We start from the raw sequence: 27,772 nt of genomic DNA, 5'->3' as shown, positions 1-27,772 counted from the left end.
TGCTATGTACATAAACAATTAAGCTATAGCCTAATAAAGTTTAAGTGCCAAAGCTTGACCACAGCATAAAGTCTACAAAATTAATATTTAATAAGTTTAAGAGCTGTTAATTGCATAACAGAGATAACCTACAGTGTCCGAAAATAAGTAGGCCTAATAACCGGTTTTAATGAACAAGACAAAACATTCTTGTAGATAGGCTACCTGGTGCTCATAAACTGTATTCTATTTAGACTGATGACTTTACAATGGCCTTTACAAAGACCTTAGAAAACTATGCAAAACATCAGAATGGTCCATTGGCTATGTTCTGTTCTTGGAATGCAGATGACCCGTCACAGATAAGTTTACACACCGCCCTCTAGTGCTGGAGGCTGAGATTCAAATGACCTATAAAACAACTATATCGACACCGAAAAAAATACTACATAATACATATTCTGAACTTTAATGCCGTTTTTAATTGTTTTATTATTAACAACAACAATAACAAAACAACTATTTTGCGTAGATTGCGTAGGTGACCCAAGCGGAGTCGAGCGTAAATATGTTTGTGAATCGTAACGGTAATCAGCGTAAAACTATCAGTGCGTACGCCCGTTGCGTAACTACGTGGATGAACGTCAACATGGCTGAATCCATGAGAGCAGCTGCCAAGAGTTGAGGTGGCACTGAAGAGCAGCGGCGGCGAACTTGAGCTTAATAAATCACATTTATTTTGTAGATTAAGGTATGTAGAATGACATTTACATGATACCGCTTTACACATTTGTTTTGCATTAGAAATGTCACGCTGGGCCATTTAATCTTCCTTCTTGCATCAGCCAACGTGTTTCTAAAGGAAGTTTACAGAGAAAAGAAGTGTTTTTCTTTAATGGCTGTTAGTATTGATTTGTTAATTCGTTATTATTTGTTATGGTGCTGTGGTAAGTGTTGGTTTCTTGAACCCCGTTTTTAAGTAACGTTAGCCTATTGCTAAATATTATTACGCACAGCATGCATTTAGATCTTATACAATATAAATAATCCCTACTCATTATTAAATGTATTCAAGTAATAAAAGCATCCAACTCTGGCAACTATTTTTTTCTTACGTTTAGCACAGTGATGCACTTGACTTGTTGAATGTAGGTCAGTTGGTTGTAGATTTAGCTTTTGTTTACATGTACACTAAGTTAAATAAACTTTGATCATGTATGATCTCACATAATATCTTACATAATTTATTTATGTCGGGAACTAGCCTGAAAGATATACGTTAACTAAATTGATTTGATCAACTGTGTTTTGATATAAATATATGATTTATATTTCAGTTGTACAAATCAGGTCGCCATGTATCTCCAGAAGATGTTCTCCTGTTCTCAGCTTTTAGCAAGACCAAATGCTCTGCAAACATTCAAAAGAGCTGCTTCACAAGGCAAAAGTAAGTATTTCTGTACGTTGTATCACATACATCGTGAAAGAAAGAAAAATATGCAGGGTACTATAAAGAAAAGTTTATGGATTGTGAAACTGATCTATATCAGAATGGATACTGTTCAGTATATCCTTGTTTCTTATTTATTAAAATCAGTCGGAGACAGATCTTTAAATATGTAGATGCAATTAGTTGTTTCCATTCATGACGCTTGCTCTTAATTTACAGCATGTCTGTCTCTCTCATTCACTGGGTCTGTGCTCCTCTTTGAGTTCTGTCCTGTCAGCGTTTGGGTGTGCTGTCTGGCTTTGCTGATGTGGCACCTTTTACTGTGTTATTTTCTTTCATAAAGAATGTGGCGGGGGTTTGGGGTGCGCTGAACTTCATAAGCTCACAGCTTTGTGAATGACTTGTCCCAGATTTCATTTCACTTCATTTGTTTGCTTTTACAGATCACTTTTTTGACTGCACTGACATTTTGTATAATAAGACCAGTGATATTTTATAAGTAAATATAATCAATATTAATTTAATATTTTCTTTAAATCAATTGCTTTGAATTTTCTACAATCCCATAGACACCAGCATAAAATTAATTTGTTTACATTTATGCATTACTCCCTCTTATGTAGTGGGTGAGATTTCAGATTCACTGTTTTTACTCAAAACATTAAAAGTTACTGGTCATTTAAAGCATTTAATGACACCCTTAAATGTTAAATGTCTTAAATGACTAAAAAAAGACACATTGTCATACTGTACATTACTGTACACTTTTAGTATTTAAAACAATCAAATTTAGTTTAGACATTTTATTGTTCGTATTATTATCGGCCATTACATGAAAATAATTATCATCTTACTGCTATATGCCAGAAATGTTATGTATTTCACTAAATACTCTGAATAAATTTTGGTTTGACTGTATCTATTTGATAAATGAAGTTAACCAACTAACATTATACATACTCTTTTGGTTTCTGTACCCAATATTTAAAAAATTTACAAATGCAATAAAAATATTGGTATCGGTACTCGGTATCGGCAAGTACCAAAAATAAAAGTATCGGTATCGGCGAGTACTGGAAAAAGTGGTATCGGTGCATCCCTACTAAATACACATCTATAGTGATGTTTTTATAAACTATAATGATATTTTATGTTAATATTTTTATAATAATCTTTTAAACATTATGATGATATTTGTAATTACAAAATAAAAAGTTAGAATAGACTTCAATTAGAAGGTGATTGAATCATGAAAGTTGGACTGTGATGATATTATTTATTAATTTTTTTCCTGCCCATGTGGCTTTGGTTACATCAGTAGAAAAGAAGCACATGAAGTTATTCCATTTTAAATGATAGATTATAAAAAACATGCATTGATGAATTTTGTGGGGAGTAGCTTAGGGTTAATTTGTTTACAATTACATTTACATTTATGCATATTCAAAGAGACTTACTGTACAAGAGAAGAATGGAAGCAATTTGTCACAGAGCTAATTACTGTATATTCATTGTATACAATGCCGTTTGTTACATTATGGACATGCTCTTCGTACTTCCTGTTTTCTCTGCTTATCTTTTACCATTTCCCCTCATATCCATCCTCTTCTCATTATCCTAATGTTCATCGGTGATACAATCAATGCACACTAACACAGTCCATTTATCCATCACTCACTGGCTTTCCTGCATGGCATGCTCCTCATTGGGTGCTTTCCCGGCTCTCTCTCTTCATGCAGATCCCACTTCCTCCCCATTTCTCACACTCCATGCTGTGCGTCAGTGGAATAACGTGCCTTTTTTTACAGTGCCATTGGCACGGGCTCACGGTAAGTCATTTGCCCACCGCAGTGATCTGCGCCAGGCCAAGAGAATCGTCGTCAAGTTGGGGAGTGCTGTTGTAACCCGCGGCGACGAGTGCGGCCTCGCTTTGGGCCGACTTGCTTCAATTGTAGAACAGGTAAAGAAGATAAAAGCTTAACGATTTGCACATAAATAAAATGTTGTACTAACAAATCGTGGTGCTGTAAAAAAATTATTGTAGCAAATTTGTTTAGAATATTTAATTGATGGCACATTATAGCTCTTTATTTATGCATTTTGATTGTTTAAGGTGGCCATGCTTCAGAATCAGGGCAGAGAGATGATGATTGTGACCAGTGGTGCTGTAGCATTTGGAAAACAAAGGCTGAGGCACGAAATTCTTCTCTCACAGAGTGTCAGACAAGCCCTCCACTCAGGCCAGAATCAGCTCAAAGATATGGTGAGGACATATACATTTGTTAACAGTATTTTTGGTTTAAATATAAAAATGGATTAAACAAAAATATAATATTACATTAAAGGGATAGTTAATACAAAAATGAAAATTCTGTCATCTATTACTCACCCTCATGTCATTTCAAACCCATAAGACTTTCATTCATTCATTTTCAGTGAAATAAGAGATTTCTGTCCCTCCATTAAAAGTTCATTCACCCAAAATTGCAAAAGGTTTATTAACCCTTTACAGCCTAAAATATTAAATAATGGTAAAAAAAAAAAAAAAAAAGTAATTAAATTAACCTGTCTGGACACCGCAACTGATTAATGATTTTTGAATATGGAACAGTTTACCATTATCTTTATAACGGTATAACAGACTACTTACATAAAATGTATATAAATATGAGTTGTCACTCTATATCTCCCAATAAGCCAGTTCTATCAAACCTTTACAATTAATCCAGAACACGGCAGCAAGATTAATTTTTAATGAGCCAAAAAGAATGCACGTCACACCTGTTTATCAATCACTTTTTATGAACAGAATTAATATAGGCTTTAATTCACATATAAACATTGATCAAAGCACATACATAGAGCACATCAAATATGGTGAACAGAAGCTACTGTATTTGCTTGACATTTGAGAAACAAACCTCATTGGTTCCTGTGCAGCAACCAAGCATGTTTCAGCTGAGTAAACTAATCTTTTATCTTTAAAAAGTTAAGAAGCTGAAGTTGGATGTGTTTCCTTTGTCAGTCACTGCCAGTTCTAGAGGCGAGAGCATGTGCCGCTGCGGGACAAAGTGGACTTATGGCTCTGTATGAAGCTATGTTCACTCAATACAGCACCTGTACTGCCCAGGTACACACAGACACTAACATATGCATGGTGAAGCTACAAAATGCACTCTTAATCATATTTTAATTTTTTTTAATTTGTTGCTTCAGATCCTGGTAACAAACCTGGACTTCCACGACGACCAGAAAAGACGGAACTTGAAAAGCACTCTGCATGAGCTGCTGCGTATGAACATCGTGCCCATCATCAACACCAACGACGCTGTGGTGCCTCCCCCAGAACCCAACAGTGACCTACAGGGGGTAAATGTGGGTATTGGGAGAGAGAGAGTCTGCCCAGCAACCTTGCCACCCATCCTCTTCCTTTTGGAACTGCATGCTGGGAGGGGCATTTACAGATGCATGCTGGGAGTCAAAGCAATGCAGAGGCTTTATCTTTGTCTCCTGCACTGTTGCAGCCTAAGGCTTTTTTCCATTCCCGTAGAAACTGGAAAAAAATTAACATTACCTCATTCACAGTACTGTCGTTTACTCTCTGGGCTCATCTACGCTTGCTCTGTCATGCACTCGCTGTGGCTTCAAATGTGGTTTCATGTGGAATTCTGCCTTTTCATGTCATTGTTCATCACACCCATTTTAATGCCATAGTTTGGAGATAAATGCTCATGGGAGCATGAAATATAGTGGTGATGTCTGCCTTTGTGGGTTTTAAAAGACAAGGGCCGCTTTCTCTAGTTTGAGTCTCTTTTGAGACTCTTTTCTCTTTTTTATACTGCAGGTTATCAGTATCAAGGATAACGATAGTCTTGCAGCGCGGCTTGCCGTGGAGATGAGGGCAGATCTTCTCATCGCTCTCTCTGATGTAGAAGGTGAGAGGTTTCAGTTTTGAATGTTAATCAGTGAATACATCAGTACCATATCTTATTTTATTGGCTGGTATGTATTTTTAATTTATCTGTGTATTGTATATTTACTTTTTTTTTTTTTTACATTTAAAGTATTTAGTAACATTTAATAGTGAGGATATTGTGCATTAAGATATTGTGATGCCTACATTTTATTGTAGCATTTAAAACCATCAATTTTAGTTTTTGTAGTAGTTAGTACAGAATTATTATTATTATCATTATTATTGTCATCATTTATATTTTACACACTTTCTTTTAAAGCAATGTCTTTTTTTGAAAGAAATTTACTTTTTTTTTTATTCCACAAGGAAGCATTAAATTGATCAAAAGTGAAGACATCAGTAAAGGCATTCATAATGTTACAAAATATTTCTATTTCAAATAAATGCAGATAAATGTATCATGGTTATGTTTTTGCACACTATAATAATACTAATTATTATTTTATTTTATAGTATTATAAAAATTATATTTTTAACTATATGACTAATCTAAAACTACATATGACTAAATATAACTAAAGGAAAAGTTTAAAGACTAAGATTGTCACTCTTTTTAATGCAGTTAGATGCAGTCTAAAGCTTTCCATAGTAAATAATGACATGCTTTTAATATTTGAGTAAAATAATAATTATACTCAACCATTTTACTTGCCTTTATCACACTTTCCAGGCCTTTACGACAGCCCACCAGGGTCAGACGATGCCAAGTTCCTGGACACATTTTACCCTGGGGACCAGCATTCCATAACCTACGGCACAAAGTCCAGGGTTGGCATTGGAGGAATGGAAGCTAAGGTGTGATTAGAGAAAGAATATCTGATATATACACACGCACTATATAGCTTTTGTTAGGATCAATAACTAAAACTGACAGTCTGTGTTTAATAAACTTCAGGTTAAAGCTGCTCTTTGGGCTCTCCAAGGTGGGACGTCTGTTGTCATTGCTAACGGTACACACCCCAAAGTCACAGGTCATGTGATCACTGACATTGTTGAGGGCAAGAAAGTAGGAACCTTCTTCTCAGAGGTCAAGCCAGCTGGTGAGTTACCACATGCTCTACTGATTCAGTTTTTTTTTTCTAATGTGATTCATTTATCTCTGTTTGTTGAAAGACCTCAGATGCCACTTTTCTTCATCCACAGGTCCCACGGTCGAGCAGCAGACAGAAATGGCTCGCTCTGCTGGCAGGACTCTTGCTTCCTTTGAACCAGAGCAGGTTAGCTGAACTTTTAAACTACTATTTTAAATGACTCTCTGGAATCATTTGGGCATATTTTACCAGAAACGGTAGAATCGTTAGATTAAAAAAAGGAATATTCTGGGTTATGTTCATCTTAACATCTATAGACAGCATCTGTGTCATGTCAATCTGTTTGTCCACAGAGAAGTGACATCATCTGCGCATTGGCTGATCTCCTTACTGAGAGGAAAGACCAAATCTTATCTGCTAACAAAAAGGACATGGAGCATGCTGTCAGCACAGGTAACAGGAAGTAATTGCTACTCTCTAGACCATGTGCAAACCAGACCATTTTTTCCCCCACTGAAGCGGTGTATCACAAAGGGGTTGTTTTTTTTTTTTTTTTGGTGCACTCAATCTCAATCCGTTATGTTACAGGTCGTCTGTCTCCGGCCATGGTGAAGCGACTCAGTTTATCATCATCTAAACTGAACAGTCTATCCATTGGCCTGCGTCAGATCGCAGTATCCTCTCAGGACAGCGTTGGCAGGGTTCTGCGCAGGACTCGTGTGGCAAACAACCTGGAGCTGGAGCAGATCACTGTCCCCATAGGAGTACTGCTGGTCATCTTTGAGTCACGACCAGACTGCCTTCCTCAGGTCAGGTGCACAAAATGCATGCATCTACTGTACATAAATGGTGTAACTTTTGGGTCATTGTTTTAGTTTTCCTGTATGTGAGCATGTTTATGTTTGGGCCAGTGGGTGGTGGTTAAAGATCTGGGGCCGGTTGCACCAGCTAGACGTAAAAAAGCTGGGTGTAAGCCCTACGCTGGGCTTTGCAACGTCCAGCTTTACGATAAATATTTACACCTGTTGCACCAACTAAAACTATGATCAGGCGCAACTACGCCCGGTGTAGACAATGTGCGCCCCCGCTGACACATTCTCCCGCAGTTATAGATATAGCTGAGACGACGTTCACCAACTACTAATAGGCCCATAGAACTGAATTGCTCAAGACATTATAACAAGTGAAGCCACCGTGCCATGATTTCATTGAGTAAACATTTCCTAACAAGTCCGCGTTTTTATATCTGAAGTCTCCCTGCATTCCCATGACAGATTTCATCAAGGTTAAGTATGTAATACAATGCTTCTCTCTAGAGTTATTTTTTATTGCTGACTATCAAGTTTATGTACTGAATGTACTTTCCTGAGGTAAATGTGACTTTACGTGACATTTTGTGTTTTACTGGCATCTCTCTGTGGCTGAAAAAAAAACACGTTTATAGTTTGTATTTTGTGATAAAATTGACTTTGAAAGAATTTGAAAGCTGATGTGAAGCATTTACACTGTCCTTCCAAGCAAGATGTCAAATGGTTAAGTTTCTTTTAATAATCCCAGTTCATATGTAATATTTTACTGCATAATTATTGCATGCTGTACAGAAATATATTTTGTATTCAATTACTGTCGGCATGTGGTAGGCTATAGTCTACACTGAGCTTCGCGATTGATATCGCTTATCCTGCCCGAAAAGACCATAAACATTACAGTTCACATCTGCAGTAATAATTAACTAAGAGACATGAATCATAAAAACTAATCATAAATCATGACTTTTCACTTTACACCTACCTCTGACTAGGCGTAAGATTTAGTCTCAGACGTAGCACTACGCCGAGATGGTGCAACGGGTATAAATTCTACGCACGACTTAAAGCACATTTTACGTCCAGCCTAGTCTTACAACCAGGTGTACGTCCAGCTGGTGCAACCGGCCCCTGGGCTGTAAACAGAAAGGTTGTAGATTCAAATGTGTGTGTGTGTGTGTGTGTGTGTGTGTAATTTAAGTCTCTTTGTGTAAACATCTGCTAAATGTCTACATTTTTTACTTTTTATTCCCATCAGGTTTCTGCTTTAGCCATTGCCAGTGGAAATGCGCTTTTGTTGAAAGGTGGCAAAGAGGCGGCCAACACGAATCGCATCCTGCATGAACTTGCCCAGGAGGCTTTGTCCATCCATGGAGTCAAAGACGCCATCCAGCTGGTAAATTACATATTTGCACCAAGCTTGCCAAGGCTGCATTTATTTGATTAGAACTACAGTAAAAATAGCAATATTGTGAAGTATTATTACAATTTAAAATAACTGTTTTCTATTTTAAAGGTGCAGTATGTAAGTTTTTGACTCTACTAAAGCATAAAAATACCATAATATGTTTGCAGATATTTAAGAAACATGCTAAGTTAACATACTTGTTTATCTGAAAAACAATGCTACAGTCAGTTATTATCCTTTGAAAATGTGCGTTCCAGGACAGAATGTCTGTCTTTGTTTTGGTCTGTGTAACCTGCCCACTGCCAGTTTACCCAATTGTATTTCGGCACCCCGGGTTGCCAGAAAATACAGCGTATTTCATTCATCTTCATGTGCGCTCATTCCTGTTGGTGTCGTCAATCTGGCAACCTGTGTGTGCATCAAGTCTGAGGAGGAGGGGCCGGGTGAAAAAACCCTCTCCAATATTTTGAATTTGGACTGCAATACCTAGTTAAACCACTAGTTGTCAATCCTACATACAGCACCTTTATTAGGCTGCATTTTACTCACTCCCGAGGCATCCTAGGTGTATATGACTTTCTTCTTTCAGACGAATCCAGTCGGAGTTATATTAAAAATTGTCTTTGATCTTTCAAGCTGTTTAATGCCACTCAGCGGGTGTTGCATTGCTTCAGTCCAAAATAACTTAAATAAAAATCGCCCATCCATAAAAAAAAAAGTGTCTCACACGGCTCCGGGGGGTGAACAAAGGCCTTCTGTAGCGAATTGATGCGTTTTTGTAAGAAAAATATCCATATTCAAAACGTAATAATCACTTTAATGTAGCTTGCGCCAACAGTTGTACACAGAAGCAGTTCCGGGGGAATGACGTGGATATTTTTCTTACAAAAATGCATCGATTCGCTACAGAAGGCCAAATTTTTGTTTGGGAGTGCGTGTATATGTAGTCATTTAACAGATGTAATATGTGGCAGGTGAGCACACGTGAAGAGGTGGAGGATCTGTGCCGTCTGGAGAAGATGATTGATCTGATCATTCCTCGTGGCTCCTCTCAGCTAGTCAGAGATATTCAGCGTGCGGCGAAGGGCATCCCTGTTCTTGGCCATAGTGAGGGGATCTGCCATGTTTATGTGGACCATGAGGCCAGTGTTGACAAAGCCATCAAGATCAGTAAGACTGCCAGTGAAGATTTATGAGTGTAGATATTGTTGTTTTTTATTTCCACATAGGTGTACTCCATAAACAACCATTTGATATTGTGGTTTATAATGGGTTAAATTACACTGCTTATGTTTTATCTCTCTAGTCCGAGACTCCAAATGCGACTACCCTGCAGCCTGTAATGCCATGGAAACCCTGCTGGTGCATCGAGAACTTCTCAGAACCCCATTGTTTGATCAGCTCATCGACATGCTGAGGACAGAACATGTAAGGTATTTAATACACGAGTTTCACAATTTGAGTTGAATTACTGAAATAAATGAACTTCTTCATGACATTCTAATTTATTGAGATGCACCTGTATATGCACAGTATGTCATTCATACTTATTTAGGCTTACACTCTGAGGACTATAACCAAATCTGTCTTTGGTCTAGAAAAAATAATATAGTGTTTCTGCTGAAGCTGCTTTCTGCCTCAGGGTAAAACAAAATAAAAAAATGTAAATGCAACTGTATACTATAGTTCAAAAGTTTGGGGTCGAAGATTATTAAAAATGTTTTTGAAAGAAGTCTCTTTCTCACCAGGGCTGTATCTATTTAAATAAAAAATAAAGTAAAACAGTAATAATATGAAATTATTCTGATTTAAAGTTAATTTTCTATTTTAATATATTTTAAAATGTGAAAATTAATTAATATTGATAAAATTCATGTGATGGCGAAGCTGAATTTTCAGCAGCCATTACTCCAGTCTTCAATGTCACATGATATTTCAGAGCTTATTCTAATATGCTCATTTGATGCTCCAGAAAATATTTTTTTATTATAAATGTAAAAGAAGTTGAGCTGCTTAATATTTTTGTGGATACATGATGCAAAAACTGATGAAATTTTATTTCAGGATTCTTAGATTAATAAAAAGTTGTTCAACAGCATTTATTTGAATTAAAATATTTTGTAAATAATAAATTTGTTTACACTCACTTTTGATACATTTAATGCATCCTTGCTTAAAAGTATTAATTTCTTTAAAAAAAAACAAAAAAACACTTGAACTACTAGAGTAGTGTACATCTTAATTGTATCTCACTGTTACTTTTTTCTTTTTTTCCCATATACTTCTGCATATTCAAAAATGATAGTCTATTTTTGTAACTGCACCTTCTTAAAATTATTGGTGATTTGACCTATGTAGGTGAAGATCCACGCCGGCCCCAAGTTTGCATCTTACCTGACCTTTAGTCCGTCAGAGGTGAAGTCTCTGCGCACTGAGTACGGGGATCTGGAGTGCTGTATCGAGGTTGTGGACAGTATGCAGGAGGCTGTTGATCACATTCATAAATACGGCAGTTCCCACACTGATGTTATTGTCACTGAAAATGGTAAGACTGCCCTAAAAGTGGTGGATAATCATGTATCATAAATATAGGCAATTTGGGTTAACATTAGTTGCAAGCTGTGTTCTAGTGAACAAATTAACTATTGTGAACACAAAAAGCAGTGCTGTAGTGCCATCTAGTGGGAAGATTGATATCGCTTTCAAACAATTTATTTATTTATTTATTATTTTAGTTATTTATTGCATTTATTTAATTAATTATCTTTATCTTTCACATACTCTGTGTAGAGGACACAGCAGAGCAGTTCCTTCAGCAATTAGATAGTGCCTGTGTCTTTTGGAACGCCAGCTCACGGTTCGCTGACGGATATCGTTTTGGTCTCGGTAGGTGTCTTTTTCTTTTTTTTTTTCTTTTTTTCCCACCCACAAACGTATTTTAATTTTTCCCTTTTAATCTCATAATGACCCTGTGGTGCTTTGTAGGCGCGGAGGTTGGCATCAGCACGGCCCGTATTCATGCCCGTGGGCCTGTGGGGTTGGAAGGGCTTCTCACTACCAAATGGGTCTTACGGGGCGAGGGCCACACAGCTGCAGATTTCTCTGAGCAGGGCAGCATGACGTATCTGCACGAGAATCTTCCGGTGGCACGGGTTCTTCCTGGACGAAAAACCACCAGCTAGAGTCGTGAAGTAAAAGCATCTACAGTCAAGAATCTAATACATCTTAAATAAAAGCTCACCCACTTAAAACCTATTTCAAGACTCCCATCAGGCAGTGTATTTGGAGTAAGTGTGAATACAAGGAAAATCATCTGTGGATCGAGAGCTGTTTAGTGAGCTCATACATTAAAATTTTTCCAAATACACACATTTTAGTCAAGTGTGTCTTGTTCTCAGAAAGACCCAGTTGAACTTACTGTATAACCACAGAGACAAGAAGGAATTTTGCTTATAGCTGTGGTCCATCTGATTGTTTTTGTCATTTGTGCATTGTATTATGTTCTTTTTAGTAGAAAAACATATTACTGATCTTGGCAGTGTGATGACAGCTTCATTCCAGTATGGAGTGAATGAAAAGAGGCCTCCCAAATTGCCCATGTTGTAATATTTATTGTGTGGAAAATGCAATAGGAATTCTGAAATGCATATTATGAAATATGAAAGCATATTGTGTACACATAACTTCAGCTTTAATGGGGAAAAATAATTTTTATGTGGCATAGTGCTTGCCATATACAACATCACATAAAATTTTTTTATTATTAACTGAAAAATAAAATATTTTTCATTTGCCATAGTGCTAGTCATATACAGTACAGCATAAGAAAACTAGTATTTTCAAGCTGCTCTCTGTATAAGTTGCTTTTATTGAAAAGAAAACTGAAAAGCAGTTTTCCTGTGCATTACCTCTCTCATTTTGCATTTTTTTAATCATGAATAATGTGCAGACCTGTAGACAATTCTGTGTTATTGCTGTAAAATTCACCCGGGACGGGCAGCTTTTGTCCTGAACTGCTTCAAAAAGACCTCGTTACCTGTACTTTAAAGTGCTGTAATGCTCAACAAAATAGTGATGCTTAATAGTATGAAAAGTATTCTGAAGATGTTCACAATTTTTGTATGTAGAATAAATTTCTTTTTTTGTACTTTCGAAATGCTTCAGGATACCTGAAAGTTGAATTTGTACCTGAAAGATGTTTGGAGAAGGATTTAGGGAGGAAACCGACAAGTATTGGGGCTATTTTGAACTTGATTAATAATCTTTCTTAAGTACAGTTCAGTGTGGAAAACATCAAGAGGCTGTTCTGTAGGGAGAGAGAGACCTGCCAACACTACGTGGGACATGGAAGAGTGAAAACAATACTACAGAGGATTAATTATGTTGCTATTAGGAAAGAAGAGGCTGCGAGAAGACTGAGGCTTGCCATTAAAGTGCCAGTGCCTTTTGACTCACACCTTCTTTTTATTCTCCAAAATGTGCGGTTTACGCTCAATGAGCCTTCATCAGAAACTAAAAAGATCCAGAGATGAAGAGAAACAAAGTCTCATTCATCTGTTATTGTGTTCCAACTTTACTGCGTAAGATCTGTGATCAATGATTGTTTGGATGAAAGAGGTTAAAAAAATGCTCAAATGAGGAGAATGTTACTGCCAAATCAGGAGACGGAAATACAGGTGCAGTCATAGACCCTAAAACTTTACTTTTGGATGTATTTTGTCAGTGCAGTTTTATGTTCAAATTATGACTGCTAAATAATTCTTGATTTGTAACTAATGTACCTAATGTACTAATGTACTAATCAACCTGCACGCAATATTTCACACGTCTGACAGTTTAAGGAATATGGATGTGAAATTTAAAAGAACCGGTCTCATGGCAAGCCATCGGACTTTCACAGTCAGTACAGCTTTAATTGAACATTACTTGAGGCGAAAACTCATATTTCTTGTGCTTCCTTGATCTTTAGAGACTCAAATGTGCTCCCTGCAGAGCTTAATTTTTTCAAATCAATAATTAATCGTCAAAGTTATTTATTCATTTGTATCTTTGCCAATCATGGGCTTCTAATTAACAGTTTCAATAATTGATATTTATCTCTGAAAGAGCTCGGTATCCATACCTTATGAAAAATACATGAGCTGAGATATGGACTTGGTTTTGTTTTGTGTTCTGAGAGAGCCGCATGCTCGGGGCTAAGACCAGGCCACTTTGACTTTTCCTCTTTGAGTCTGCGTTGCCCTATGATGTGCTGCTAATATGGGGCCTCTTTCAAGGGCCCAAAGCGTCTACAAGACATCATGTGATCTTATAAAAGTCTTCTGCTCTACCATCCTCAGATACCCCTTTTTTTGTTCTTTAATAACTAAGTTTAAAAAGAACAAGCGGTTTGCTTAATAATTTTCTTTTGTCTCTCAGGCATGAGATGACGTCATGTACGATCAAGCCGATGGACGTATCCTGCATGCAACAACATTTTGACATGTTTCATTCATTCAAGATTTCTGTGGGTTTTAAAAGGGTCTTAAAAAGTCTTAGTTTGCCCTATTTACAACAAATAAATTCAGAAAATCATGGCATTAGATGTTGCATGAACTGATCTTTGTCAGTATTTTTTTGTCTTGTTTTCCAATATAAAGATTGTTTTCCAATCTAAACATCCTAAATTTAAGATACTTTTGCTTCAGATACAAAATGAAGATGGGAAGCTTTTTATATATATACAATATTAAGTGAGTTTATGCTTAAAACAAGAACAAATATGTTGGAAATGGTGTATGAAACTTCTTTTACCTATGAATAATGTTGATTTTTCTAAGCCCATTGACAGATATTTTTCCTTTTTTAATCACAAATTTACATTTTTCAGAAAACAAGACTTATGTCATTGCATCTATGATGATTAAAGAATTTTTAGACATTTGCATTTGAAAACAAGACAAAAATATTGAGGAAAAGCACCACTTTTGTGCAGTGTAATCAGAAGTTACCGTAAAAGTTATTTACATATTCTAGTTGAGCTATTTTTTGGTTTAAAAAAAAATTGATGTGCTGCTAATACAACTCAATATCTGCTCTATATTGGCGAATTGTGTTCCCCTTAATTTTCTTTAACTGGGCTCAAAAAGGTTTTAAAGATTTAAATTCTTCATAAAACGTGCAGATACTGTCGTTGTATGGCATTCATACTGTACAAATGTCATTTGTTTGATTTTAATCAAATTTTCCTTTATTTCCAGTTGTAGTTGGGAAGGGAAAGGTGCTGATAAAATACAGTTTTCTCAGTCAACAGTGCTAAAAGACACAAATAGCCCTAATTAAGTGAGGCTAAATGGCACTTGTGCCAGAATAAAGCAAGCATCACAAATACATTCAGCATGACAGATCCACAGGCCCAGATGTAGTCGCTGCATGGACAGGCATTGCTGTTGAGACATTGGGAGAGGTGGTTGTGTGATTTGGATCTTCAGTTGGGGTCAGTCACACGTCGCAGGGAGCCCATTAAAGGGCTTGGACTGCCCCACTCGTTGTACCTCCTGTATTCACCAGGGCGCAGGAAGAACTGGCGACCAGTATAGTTGGGGTGCTCGTGGAGGATCCAGTAGCCTTCCATGACATTGACTGAAGAGATGTCTCCGTTGTGGAATCGCTGACGTAGATCAGGGCAATCTTCATTCAGCTCCATTGCCTGACCACCAAAATCGGAGCGCTCGAAGATCTTCATCCTGTAGTTTCCAGTGTACTGGGGAAGAAGTAATCAGTGTTATATATATATATATATATAGCGTGAGTTTGGGGTGGGACTCTCTATTCAGCCAACCAATGGCAGATGAGGTGAGTGTTTGAGAAATCTGTTTGTTCTCATATCATATAAACAAAGTAAACATCCCAAACTTTAAAGACAACAGAAAAAAGAGGCAATTACAAAATATTCAAAGAACAGTCATTATTTTCAATGAGCTAGATTCTCACGACCTAACCAGCATAATTAAACTCTTAACTTGCTGATGTTTCCCTATCACAATAGATTCTTTTTAAATAATTCTGTTTTCTACTTCTACTGACAGACTGTACAGTAAAGACTCACAGGAGGAACCATGCGGCAGGAGCGAATGCAGTCGTTAAATCCAGCCCAGTGCTGGAAATCAGGGTATTCACCCTTGGACAGCATGTACTGGTATCCAGCGTAGTTGGGCTTCTCATAGGCCACCCAGCTTCCACTTTCTACTCGGATGGAGTTGCAGCGAGAAAAGTGGGCCTGCATGTCAGCGCAGTCTCCAGTGCACTCATACTGACGGCCCTGGAACTTTTTGTCTTCAAAGAAAGTAATCTGTTGGATGGATGTAGGGAAAGAAAAATACAGGATTACAGGTACACTTTAAGTCTGATGTTTCACTTTTTCTTATTTCGTCAGATTTTTTGTAAGAAGTTATATAGAAAATCTGAGTAGTTCTTTTGTAGATCAGCCAGTGTGTGCCCCCCTTTGTGTCTTTGCAAGCTTTCTCTCTCTCTCTCTCTCTCTCTCTCTCTCTCCAAAGACAGCACCACTGCACTTTTCAGTGCTTGACAAAAAAGTTGCAAACTCTGCTTTTAGTTGCTTCAGGGCTTTACATGTAAATGCCATGAACGGGCAGGGACACATAAATGAAGATAAAATGCTTATATGAAGCAGGGATATGAAGTGATTTCATTGAAATTGTCCTCTCACATAAGCAGTTCTTTTTTTATCAGCTTGTTTTATGGTTTGGAATGAGACTAAAATGAATTCTTCAACCACATCAGATTTATAAAGTTGAGTTTGGCTTGAAACTGACATGCATGTCTTTATTTTGATGTGTACTGGGCAATGAATCAGTGGATTCTTATTTGAAAAACAACTGGCAAGCTGAAGAAACTTTCTGTTTCCTACGCTACCAAATAATTCAAAGTGTCATGAAGAAAAGACCCGTTTTAATCAGTTTTGACGTCTTTAATGGTCATAAAAAAGATACCGTTTACATTAAACTGCTCCTCATTCTCCTAAAGGAGCCAATCATGGGATTCATGCAACCCCATTCGCTGCAGGCTCTGTACTCTCCGGGCCGCAGGAAATACTGACGGCCTCTGTAATTGGGGTGCAGTAGCCCTCCATACAGTTACAGGAGTAGATGCTGTGGTAGCCAAAACGGTTGTAGACATTGGGGCAGTCATCTGTGAACTCCATCATGTGTCCGTACATTTCAGGTCTGTTGTAGATTCTCATGCGGTAGGCACCTCTGTACTGTTGTGTGGGGAGAAAAACAGCAGTTAGGGCTTTAGAGGAATCAATAATCAGGGCAACGCAGAGACATTTGAGAGACCAGCTGTCAGAACGTTTGGGAGAAAACCTTGAACATTCTTGATGTCGCTGTTGAGACTGAGCCTTTGAACATGACTTCCTGCTGTAAACGCGCAACTTTCAACGATTTTCAAGTAGACGTTTAGTCATTTTTGTCGAACTAACTCTAGTGACAGTGTCATGATTCTTCCGCTGCCAAAAACAGAGATGAATGGAATTATGATGAGCTGCGCAGTCATCGGAGTGTGTCTTGCTCCATTTCAAATAACTAAATCTCCTGGTGGACCTGTGAACCTGTTTTTTTCCCCTGCATATATGAATTACTTCAAAGGGCACGTTGATTGACGTTAAAAAATAAAGGTGTCTAACTGCGTGAAATAAAACCCATCAGTTTGATTGACTTACTGGGGAGAACATCTGACAAGATCTGATACAACTGTTGAAGCCCATCCAGTGGTGAAAGTTAGGATACTCCCCACGGCCCAGGACGTACATTTGTTTTAGTATAATATAAAAGTCTTATTTTATTTTATTTTATGAAAAATGAAACAGAAAAATTTAGGATAACTTTAAAAAAAAACATTATGAAGCATTATGACAAAATGGATGATTAAAATAAAAACTATTATTAAATGAATAAGAAATATTTTAGATTCTGTACTACTTCTAGGTTACACTACTTATCTACTAATCTCTACTGAATCACTTATCAACTAATAAAGAAATTTGCCCAATCTTTAATTTGGAAAACTTTTACAAATCCAAATTTTCCCTACAACGTAATAGTTTTCTTCACATTTTCCTTCCATTTGTTCATGTGAACTGCACTCCTATTTTACACAGTGTCGAGACCGCAGATAAAGCAAACGTTCATCACAGGTTTTTGGAATCACTATATGGCAGAATTTGTTCTCTATAGCTTTGTTTTTTGATGTCATCATCAAATATGCAATTACAGAGAAACACAACTGTCACATTCTGTTTAGATTGAGGCAAACCAGCTTGACAGACATTTTGTCAACCGGTTGGTCTAGAGATTTTTATTGAATTATTCATTTTTAAATACTAATCACAGAGCGTTTGAGAGTGGTTTCATCACAGCACACATTATAGTACATCTGGTGTCTATTTTTCCTGCCGTGTGCATTTCAGGCGCTCATCTAAGTGATTCTGACACTATTGATTGTTCTGGAATGTGTTGACATAACCTCCGACAATATGTTGCCTTCTTTTGCTTCCATTGCCTGAAGAGTCGCTCTGATGCAAGGTCTTCATAAGGCTGTGTTGAGGTGGGTCATACATTTCATGTGTTTGTGTTTGTGTTATTGTGTGATGGTTGTTTCAACTCTAGGACAGTCGACTCTGGCATGTAAGCAAACCCCTCAGCTGACAGGCAAAAGGCCAGAGAGTGTTGGCCTTGTGTTTCTATTCTTTTCAAGGCTGAGCTTCACTCTCCACATCTCTCCTTTCATCAAGATGAGGAGCAACGCTCTGTTTTGTGTATTGTTTTTTTGCCGGTTTTACTCCAGAGAAAGACAGCTTTTGTAAAACAATAGCCACACTGTTCTCTGATAGCCACTCTGGCATCATTTTAAAACGCAGCTCAGAGAGTGAGAGAAGTTGTAGTTAGCGCTTTGTTTCTTTATCTGTCAATGGCTTGAGCTGACAGTCACAAATATTATTAACGTGTCAGAACTCAAATATGTAAGATTGATCTTCAGAGATCACACTGAAAATCTATTTTAAACCTGGTGATAAACAGAAAGTTTTAGGATTTAAAAAAATTAAAACAAAGAAACATTATGGCATCAAATGGGTGATTAAAATTAAATTATTATTAAATGAAGAAGATATATTTAAGATTCTGTTCTATTTCTAGATCATTTAACTAATAAGCAAATTTATGACATTGATCATTTTACCTAATTTTTTTTATTTATTTTAGACAAAATTAAAGGTTTAAAGCAGAAGGTGGACAACATGCCAATATCTCAAGAAATTCTGAAATTCATTTCAACTTTTGAATGTAACATTTCCACTCAATTTTATACTGGTGCTGTAATTTGTACAATAAACATTTTGTAAATACACTACCAGTCGAAAGTGTCAAAAGTGATTTTTCAGCAGCCATTACTCCAGTCTTCAGTGTCACATAATCCTTCAGAAATCATTCTAATGTAATGATTTGGTGCTCAATAAAAATAGTTGTTATCATACATGTGGTGTAATCAGCTGGAATAATGGATGTTTAAAAATTAGCTTAGCTCCTAGCTCCTCACAGGAATAAATTCCATTTTAAAATATGATGAAATAGAAAAGTTATTTTAAATTGTAATAATATTTCACAATTTTACTGTTTTACAGTATTATTAATCAAATAAATGCAGCCTCGGTAAGCATAAGAGACTTTTCCAAAACATCAAAAATCTTAGTAATTCCAAACTTTTGACTGGCAATGTAATGTATATATTTTGTGGGGGGAAAATATTAAATTAGAACAATAAAAATAGCATTGTCACTAGTGGTCTCAGACTTTTTGGACCCAATTGTATAAATGATTGACACGTGTTATATCTTTTGTGAGAAATTGTCTTTTAATCTAACTTTCTCCTCCTCTTCTCAGCTTTTTTCTTGGCTTAGTTAGCAATTACTGTACCACATGTACTCTACACTACAGGAATGGTTCTCTCACATCACAGGCTTGCAAATAGTAATCTTGAAAGCACTACAAGACATCTCATCCCCACACGGGGCGAAATACTTCAAATAAGCCCAAGCTTTCTCTCTTGGTTCCCCCTGGAGAACAAAAAGCCAACACTTAAGATCTTTTGCTGCCTCTCCGTTTGAGAGAGACGAGGAGAGCGAGAGAAATGGAGAGAGTTGATTTGGACAGAGACCGAACGCAACAGTACAGTGTTATCATTATTTTTATTGTGAGGTGATCAAATGTGACCCTGGACCACAAAACCAGTCATAAGGGTAAATTTTTCGAAATTGATATTTATACATCACCTGAAAGCTGAATAAATAAGCTTTTTTGTTAGGATAGGACAATATGTGGCCAAGATATAACTATTTTAAAATCTGGAATCTGAGGGTGCAAAAAAAAATCTAAATATTGAGAAAATCACCTTTAAAGTTGTCCAAATGAAGTTCTTAGCAATGCATATTACTTATCAAAAATGAAGTTTTGATATATTTACGGTAGGAAATTTACAAAATATCTTCATGGAACATGATCTTTACTTAATATCCTAATGATTTTTGGCATAAAAGAAAAATCGATAATTTTGACCCATACAATGTTTTTTTGGCTATTGCTACAAATACACCTGTGCTACTTAAGACTGGTTTTGTGGTCCAGGGTCACAAATGTGCAAAATACACTAATTCCATTTATTTACAATGAGGTCCAAAAAATTCCCTGACCTATATACACTCACCGGCCACTTTATTAGGTACATGCAAAAAATTAAAAAAACAGGAAGGGGGCAAAAACCTTTTCACTGCATATATATATATTTTTTTTATTTTTTATTTTTTTTTGTACATGTCTAAAATCCTAAAACTATTTCCCTGCTTTCAGTTTGGTCTCAGACTTTTGTTCAGTAGCTATGAACCTGGCTATTCTTTTAGTTCATCTAGAAACGTAAAGGATTTAGAAACTCTGACAAAAAAGAACATGGTCTAATTTAGTGACATTACAGGAAAGGCTAAGAAGACTCTTTTAATGTTTGATAGACAAAATGGCAAACAAATACACTTAGTTTCTTGAAAAAATTGCATTAAATTGGAATTGTATGTATAATCTAGAATTAGGCAGCACCCAGCACCCAAGTAAACATAATTCATTTGTATTATTTCAGGGTTGAAGACAATATGCCAGTGGACTTTGCAGTCCCAGATATGAGTATTTAAAGAAGCCATTGGTGCCGGTTCTTATACAGAAAATGTGTAATTTCAAGTACTTTATGTTTCTAGGACAAAAGCTCTGCCCTAGTGAATGACAGCTGCCGCTTCTCTCCAATTAGCCTTGCGAGTTTGTAAAAACGGGCCTTAATCTGCTGTTGAAGACGGTGTGATGTGGCTGGGTGAGCCAAAGCCTCGTGTGTGAGGGGGAGGAAGACTGAGAGATCATCCTCCTGTTGTTGTGCGGAGCTGCAGACGGGCCCTGTCTGTCCCTGCCAGCGCACAAGCCTCGCTATCGGCTGCGCCAGACGGTGCCTATGCTTGCCGGCCACTCTGAGAGCGTGCCAGGGACGGCTTTGTGGAGATGTGTCTGATGTGCTCCATCTTTTCTTTTGGAGGATAATTAAAAGAGGAAATAGTGGTGGAATATACACTGAATAATGGAGGGATAGGGGGCGTTTCAGAAGCCATTCAAATAATGGATGTGGTTATTATTTAGTTTATACTTTGTTTACATGTTTTGTGTCTCTCTCTCCTTCGCTACACTCTATTGGGCAGTTTTATAAAACTTTTCCTTAGAAGGTTTAAAGATGACTTTAGCCCCAGATTTCACCTAACATATACGCTATTCGTTCGTTCGTTCATTCATTCATTCATTCATTCATTCATTCATTCATTCATTCAACACTGCATAAGTTTGAAAATGAAAGAATTGAAATGTTTTTTATTTTAATGTTTTGGAAATTGATCTCGTGCTCACCCAGGCTGAATTTATTTGATTTATTTATGAAATGCAGTAATACAGTTAAATATTTTTACAATTTAAAATAACTCTTTTCTATTTTAATATATTTTAAAATATAATATATTCCTGTGATGTTATAAATTACACTTTAATGTGACTTGATATTTCAGAACTCATTCTAATATGCTGATTTATTGCTCAAGAAATATTATTTTATTATTATCATTGTTAAAAAATAGTTTTGCTGCTTAATATTTATGATTAAAATAACACTAAATAGCTGATTTTGATGTAATTTTATATAATGGAATAATTTTTCAAATGTTGAGTAGCTATTGAGATATTTCAACATATATAATTGGTATTTATTTAAATGTTATTATACATAATACTTATATTAAATGTTATTTAAAAATATATTGATATTGAATTTGACAATTCATCACATTGAAATTGTGCTTTTTACCAGCGTTATTTACCACATTTTTGTTATTTAATTTATTAAAAATAAAAATAATTATAATTTTATTGTCATATTCTGGGACCAGGAAAAAAGTAAATAAATCAAATTTTCCTTAAGGGGGTCTTTAACCTTGTTGTACCCTTTGATTATGCTCATGCATTCTAATGGCCACTTTTTTTTTTTTACTTAATTCAGGTGGTCCTCATCTTTTAGCTATTCTTCTAAACTTATCCCAGGTTAACCTGCTCAGATCCAAAATCAAACATGAGTATGCATTATGGGTTACTGGGTTTGTCTTCCTCACATCTCCTTTTCAGATGAAACAGAGCAGTCCAGGTAAAGACAACCCTTTCACGTGACGTTTCCCCCACCGTCCCATGGCTCAGAGTTTAAAGAGTAAGTTTCTTTTGTGTGATCTGCCCTCATCTCAAAACAGTCTCTGTGTTTACTGACACATGACAAAAAAAAAAAAAGATCTTTTCATCTCCTTACAATGCATCCGTGTGTTTAAGGCAGAGGCTGGCAACAACACACGCAACTTCAATAGAGTGCCTTGAACACACGGGGAAAAGGTGCACCCGAGCTGCCGATCTACCCCAACCTTTCTACAGCCTTAAATATATAATCGCATATGATGCCATTTTTTGCTTCTTCAAATTTGGCATCAAAGTAAATGTGTTCTGACAACAGTTAGTGACAAGGGCTCCAAAGGAAAAGAGGAAAGTCGGCCGTACCACACCGTATCAATTATTGATCGTGCGGCTCTCGACCTGAGAGAAAGAGAGAGAGCATTGTCATAATGAAATGTGTGATTTTTTACTAAATAAAAAAAATAATAGATAAAGGTCATCCCATTGTTCTGAAGACTTATGAGTTTGATTGACAGCCTGCAAATTCTCTTCGTTCACTCGTAAAGGAGATCAAAAGACAGTTCTTCTCTTTGCCCAAGGCCACTTACAATTTATTTAGAAGCCCTGCGTTTGTGTCCCAGCAGGTATCACTGCCGAACCAAGCTACTCTACCCACTCAGGATAATCACAACTTTAAGCCATCGCTCCTCTTCGCTTGCTTTCTTGGTCAAATTAATGTAGCTGAGAAGCTGGTTCGGTTTCTTAGCTTTAACAATGACAATATTTTGAAATTATCTCTGATTTAAATAACAAGACAGAATTAGAATGTACAGTGGGGACCAAAAGTCCACAGATGCCACATCAGAAACTCTGAGATTCTAAATGTAATTAAAACCTGGAGAAATTCAGCCTGGCTGAGCATGAGATTCCTTTCCAAAACATATTTCACACATTTCAGATTCTGCACTATTTGTAGGTCAATATATGTGACATTGATCATTTCAAATCATGCTGAAGAACATGACCATCAGATTTATATGGAAGTTCATACAGATCAAGTGCTCCTGTCAAACAAAAGTAAGACATTCATGTTACTTTTCACTCAAACTGCTGTTATGCTTGTAATATAATCTGTAATAAAAATGTAAATTAAAAAATAAAAAATTCATTAAATGAATAATTCCCACCTTACAGAAACTCTTGACAAATGCTGGATACATTGCGTGCATAAAACCTCTGCTTTATTTACAACTTTGGGGAAAATAAAACAGATTATTGGAGTACATTTTACAAGAAAATACTACTATAAAATTTCATGTTTAATATAGTGTTTATTACCTTTCTTTGTAACTGTGAAATTCACTAGTAGTTTCTGAGTGAAATGTCTCTCTCTCTTTCTTTCTTTATATATATATATATATATATGTGTGTGTGTGCGTGTGTGTGTGTGTGTATGTATAATATATATACACACACATATACTTTTTTGCATGGTTACAGTACCATAACTGATTGAGAAAGAGTGCCATTGTTGATTATCGTTACCGACTATGTTTTTAAGTTTCTGAGAATAGCCGCACATGAGTACATAAAAATATGCAATCGATGGTAGTGGAAGAAGCCACTCTGCTTTGTAACCAGCAATAAATAACACTGTTTATTTCAAAGGGACGCAGCAGTTCTCGTGAGCAGCGGAAGGCTTGAAGAAAAATAGGGCATTCATATGGGAGCAAGTGAAGGCATGAAGAAATAAAAGAAAATAGAGAGCAGTGTGAAATTCCTTTTGAGTGGTTTGAAATGAAATGTTTTGTTCACCTTCGTGCTGGTGCACCATATCTCTCAAAGAGTGTTTGAAAAACCTTACGCATCACATTAATAATACACAGGAGGACGCTTAATGGAGTGTGTGGCTCGTCCCCATATCGATAATGATGAAACTGTACTGATGAAACTGTTTACCCCCTTTTTAACACCCAAACGTGGTGCACAGATTAAACTCTGTTCTGTAAATGTCTTCAGTCTGGTTAAATTAGAATGACATAGTGTGGCAAAGTGATAACAAGATACACTACACAACAAACAAAAACTAATAATGATAAAAATAAAGTCTGGAGCATGTCATTTTTAAATAGTATACTTGATTTTCTTTTAGTTTTTTTGTTGCAGTATAGTATAGTATAATATAATATTTTTATTTTTTAATCTGAAATATTACTACATTAATCATTACTAATTGTGACCTGGCCAATTATTGATTTATGTCATTGTATTTTTATTGTGTTTGTACGAGGCATGCAAGGTAAGATTGATTGCAGAGAATTTAGACTACATAATGAAAAATGCTAATTACATAATGAAGTTTATAAGGTTAGAAGAAGAATACATAATGACTAAATAATTATTTAAATGATGTAATCAGTTACATCAATCTGCTGCGGCATCGTTTGAACACTTCAAACCGTTTCCCTTTCACACCACTAGAGTGCAGCAGAGCTTTAAATGTGCTCCACGGTCTCTCTCTCTCCCTCTCTCTCTCTCTCTTTATTTGTAAAATAATTCCTGGAAGAAGTGTGCAGACAGATATGTATTTACTGGCTGTGTCATCTCTGTGCTCTAAATCCTATCCGCTGCAGCAGGTGCTGCGCTGGGCTCAGACTCAGACAGACGCAGGTCGTTTTAGACAGCTGCTGTGAGCGAGCTGACCTGGAGCACAGGCCATTTATACACACAAATACACATTACACACACAAACAAAGATATGTGCACACATGCACATATGTAAAAGCCTTTTGTTTTGGTGCTGCAATATTCTGGTGTGTTGCATGTTGGGACGGACGCGGACACGAGTTGGCTTTGAACTGTACGTTAAACTTTTTAATAGACACTTGAGAAATATAAATGTTGATAATTAAATATAATATTTATTACAATCGCAGCAATCGTGTTTATTTCCAAGAAATGCTGATGCTGAGAGCGTAGGCTAAATTACGTCATACTTATTTAAATACAAGGAATAAAATGAAAAATAATTTTGATTACAATAGAGCTTAGTCAGAGTAGCGCCATTTAATTTTTGACAGAAATGAAAACGAAGCTTTTTGTGTGGTCATTGTGTGGTCATTGATGTTTATGTTTACCAACCAGTCAACCAACTTTCTGTAGACAAAAACTCCATTAAAGAGTTTTTAAAAGTTATGAGTTGTGACAATTATGTGATGTGCCTTTTAACAGTGCGTTACATTGTAAAGACATCAGCGTTAAATTAAATATTTCGATAAGGTCTATTCTACACCTCCAAAGTTGAGACAAAATATTTTACACAACCCAGTTTTGAGTATACTTTTTAATTTTACATTTACATATTTTTAAAATATTAACATTTAATGTGACGTGATATAGTGTGGAGCAAAAAAGGAAATTCAGGAATTCTACCCAAAGGCGAGTTGTTGGCGCCATCCAAGTGCGCAGAGTCCTTGTCAGTTCAAATGCTTGTTTAAGTATACATCTCTGCTATGCTATAGGCTTAAGGCAGCTTATACTATAGCAAAGGCACACACTAAAAAGCATATTTGGCTGTAAAGATATAAAAATCAGTGAACACGTTACACAGAATCCCATTAGTAGGCAATTGAGTTACTCTCTCAATCTCTACTCACCAGTAGAGATAGTAGAAGAATGAGAGGATGAAGAAGGACATCTTGCACCAGGCTTCTTTTTGGCAGAATTTGAGTGTGTCTCCGTTCATGACTGACGCTGGATCGTAGAGAAGCTCCTTAGTGTCTGTGGGGCTGTGAAAGTACCTGCCGAAAATGGGAAAAAAACACGAGCCGGGTAGCGCTTCTTGAAACATTATGTGCACCTTTGTATTAGATTTTTGTTTGCCTTTCATTCCATTTAATTTAATTTATTATTAATTTAATTTAATAATTTAATTAAATTTTTATCTAATGCAAAGTGTAGCTGGTCTAAGCCTCTTTATTCTAAATATTTCTGTCAATCTAGGCAGTCCTTGGAGATGGATGACTTAAATATAGTCCGTAATTGTCAGACAAGGAAAAACGTCACCCCTGGTGCAATAATTCTATTAGGGAAATCGAAAACAAGGAGTGGGGGCTTTAAGCGCATTAGGAGAAAAAACGTGAAAGAATTAGAGCAAAACAGAAGGAAGAACAGAGTGACAGTGCATTATAGCAGCATCACTGTGGAAAGAAAGGTAGATTTATTGCAAGAAAAGAAATAAATCTGGTAAGAAAAATTATTGATAGTGAGTTCAACCAGCTAATCAAACATAAAATCCACCATTTCTATTGTACTGGTTAAGTTCAGTGTTTCATCATTCTGCAAAAAAAAAAAATAGCAGAAGCACAGCAGAACTATCTCTCATATTCTGAGGATTGTGGCAGTAATTGACAACAGCTCTGAACATTCAATAACAAACCCCGAAGAAAGATTTAGAGCTCCACTGCAAAATGACTGAAACTCATTTTATCCCAGTTGTGATTTCCCTAGTTGTTTCACTGTGTGATGAAACATTCAGTCTGCTATTAATCATCTAGAAAAAATTCTAAGACCAATGCGCAGTGACAAGATTAGAAAGACACTGTGGCAAGGATCTTTAATATAGGAAAGTTAGGCATGGGATTGATCTGAACATTGATAATAGTGATGCTGTATCAAGAGGATCAGTCCTCACATAAAAACACTGATTCGCATGAAAATAATAAATTAATACTTATTATTATTATTTATTTTGAATGAAAATTAATATTAAGTTTCCACTTAATATAAAATCAAGGGCTATAGCAGGGACAGGTTTGATTTCTCAGGACACATGCATTAGTGAAATCTGACAGGTAGTAGGCACAGCTTGTTTAAGAGGAGTAAAGGCTGGTTCAGGTGCTCACCTCCATGTGTTGTAGAAGAGCAGAGGGATATTCAGGCCTACAGTAAGCCACTCCTGAGCACACAGGAACATGATACAGAAGAGCCCATGGATAGAGTACTCTGGAAGCACCAACTAAAGAGAACACAGATAAATAACTATGGGTACAACTGGGTAGAAGACAGTGCTCTGATTTAGGTCTGATTCTTGCAGCCAGATCTCTGGATTTATCTTTGATTCATTAATGGGATAGCTCGCCCAAAAATGAAATTCTGTCATTCTTTACTCACCCTCATGTCATTCCAAACTAAATTATTTTTTCTTGTTCTTGTTCTTCTTCCACTCTGTTTTTAAGAGTGACTAGGATATTTGGCCATGATTATATTATAGAGAATAGGCATAATATTCTGAAAAGCCCTAAGTCAGGGTAGCACCATATTTAATTTTTGACAGAAA

General features: G+C 36.4%; 2 protein-coding genes and 1 pseudogene across 4 annotated transcripts; 1 reads left to right on the top strand and 2 right to left on the bottom strand.

Annotated features, from left to right (window-relative positions):
• The first annotated feature begins 600 nt into the window (after positions 1-600).
• On the top strand, positions 601-12,444 carry LOC107755531 (delta-1-pyrroline-5-carboxylate synthase-like). 3 transcript variants are annotated; one of them, XM_016572370.1, is made up of 18 exons: positions 601-730; positions 1,317-1,426; positions 3,238-3,389; positions 3,543-3,692; positions 4,455-4,559; positions 4,646-4,798; positions 5,274-5,364; positions 6,076-6,200; positions 6,301-6,445; positions 6,549-6,622; positions 6,790-6,889; positions 7,025-7,245; positions 8,501-8,638; positions 9,625-9,820; positions 9,957-10,078; positions 11,009-11,195; positions 11,441-11,536; positions 11,636-12,444. In XM_016572370.1, the coding sequence occupies exons 2-18, from the start codon at positions 1,336-1,338 to the stop codon at positions 11,830-11,832; spliced, it is 2,343 nt and encodes a 780-aa protein (XP_016427856.1). In that variant the 5' UTR covers positions 601-730; positions 1,317-1,335; the 3' UTR covers positions 11,833-12,444. The 3 variants fall into 3 exon arrangements, with proteins under 3 accessions (XP_016427856.1, XP_016427855.1, XP_016427854.1); XM_016572369.1 differs by having other exon boundaries at positions 4,646-4,804; XM_016572368.1 differs by having other exon boundaries at positions 3,169-3,389; positions 4,646-4,804.
• Positions 12,445-14,856: 2,412 nt separating this feature from the next.
• Positions 14,857-16,274, bottom strand: LOC107755411 (beta-crystallin S-1-like). The gene is made up of 3 exons (XM_016572193.1): positions 16,234-16,274; positions 15,738-16,026; positions 14,857-15,392 (listed from the first exon to the last, which is right to left on the bottom strand). Exons 1-3 carry the CDS (start codon positions 16,272-16,274, stop codon positions 15,117-15,119), a joined length of 606 nt encoding a protein of 201 aa, XP_016427679.1. The 3' UTR covers positions 14,857-15,116.
• Positions 16,275-16,604: 330 nt separating this feature from the next.
• On the bottom strand, positions 16,605-17,462 carry LOC107755410 (gamma-crystallin M2-like; annotated as a pseudogene).
• Positions 17,463-27,772: the final 10,310 nt, after the last annotated feature.

The sequence above is a fragment of the Sinocyclocheilus rhinocerous genome, unplaced genomic scaffold, assembly GCF_001515625.1.
Source record: "Sinocyclocheilus rhinocerous isolate Xijiao unplaced genomic scaffold, SAMN03320098_v1.1 scaffold140, whole genome shotgun sequence".
Classification (NCBI taxonomy): domain Eukaryota; kingdom Metazoa; phylum Chordata; class Actinopteri; order Cypriniformes; family Cyprinidae; genus Sinocyclocheilus; species Sinocyclocheilus rhinocerous.
Note: the sequence above shows the minus strand (reverse complement) of the source record. Positions and strands in the feature narration are given on the sequence as shown.

Coding starts and splice junctions, on each gene's coding strand:
- LOC107755531 (XM_016572368.1), top strand. CDS start 1,336: ATGTATCTCCAGAAGATGTTCTCCTGTTCTCAGCTTTTAGCAAGACCA. Junction 6,201..6,300: donor TTGGAGGAATGGAAGCTAAG/GTGTGATTAGAG, acceptor AATAAACTTCAG/GTTAAAGCTGCTCTTTGGGC. Junction 10,079..11,008: donor ACATGCTGAGGACAGAACAT/GTAAGGTATTTA, acceptor TGACCTATGTAG/GTGAAGATCCACGCCGGCCC.
- LOC107755411 (XM_016572193.1), bottom strand. CDS start 16,274: ATGGCATTTACATGTAAAGCCCTGAAGCAACTAAAAGCAGA. Junction 16,027..16,233: donor CTGAAGCAACTAAAAGCAGA/GTTTGCAACTTT, acceptor TCAGACTTAAAG/TGTACCTGTAATCCTGTATT. Junction 15,393..15,737: donor CCTGCCGCATGGTTCCTCCT/GTGAGTCTTTAC, acceptor CTTCTTCCCCAG/TACACTGGAAACTACAGGAT.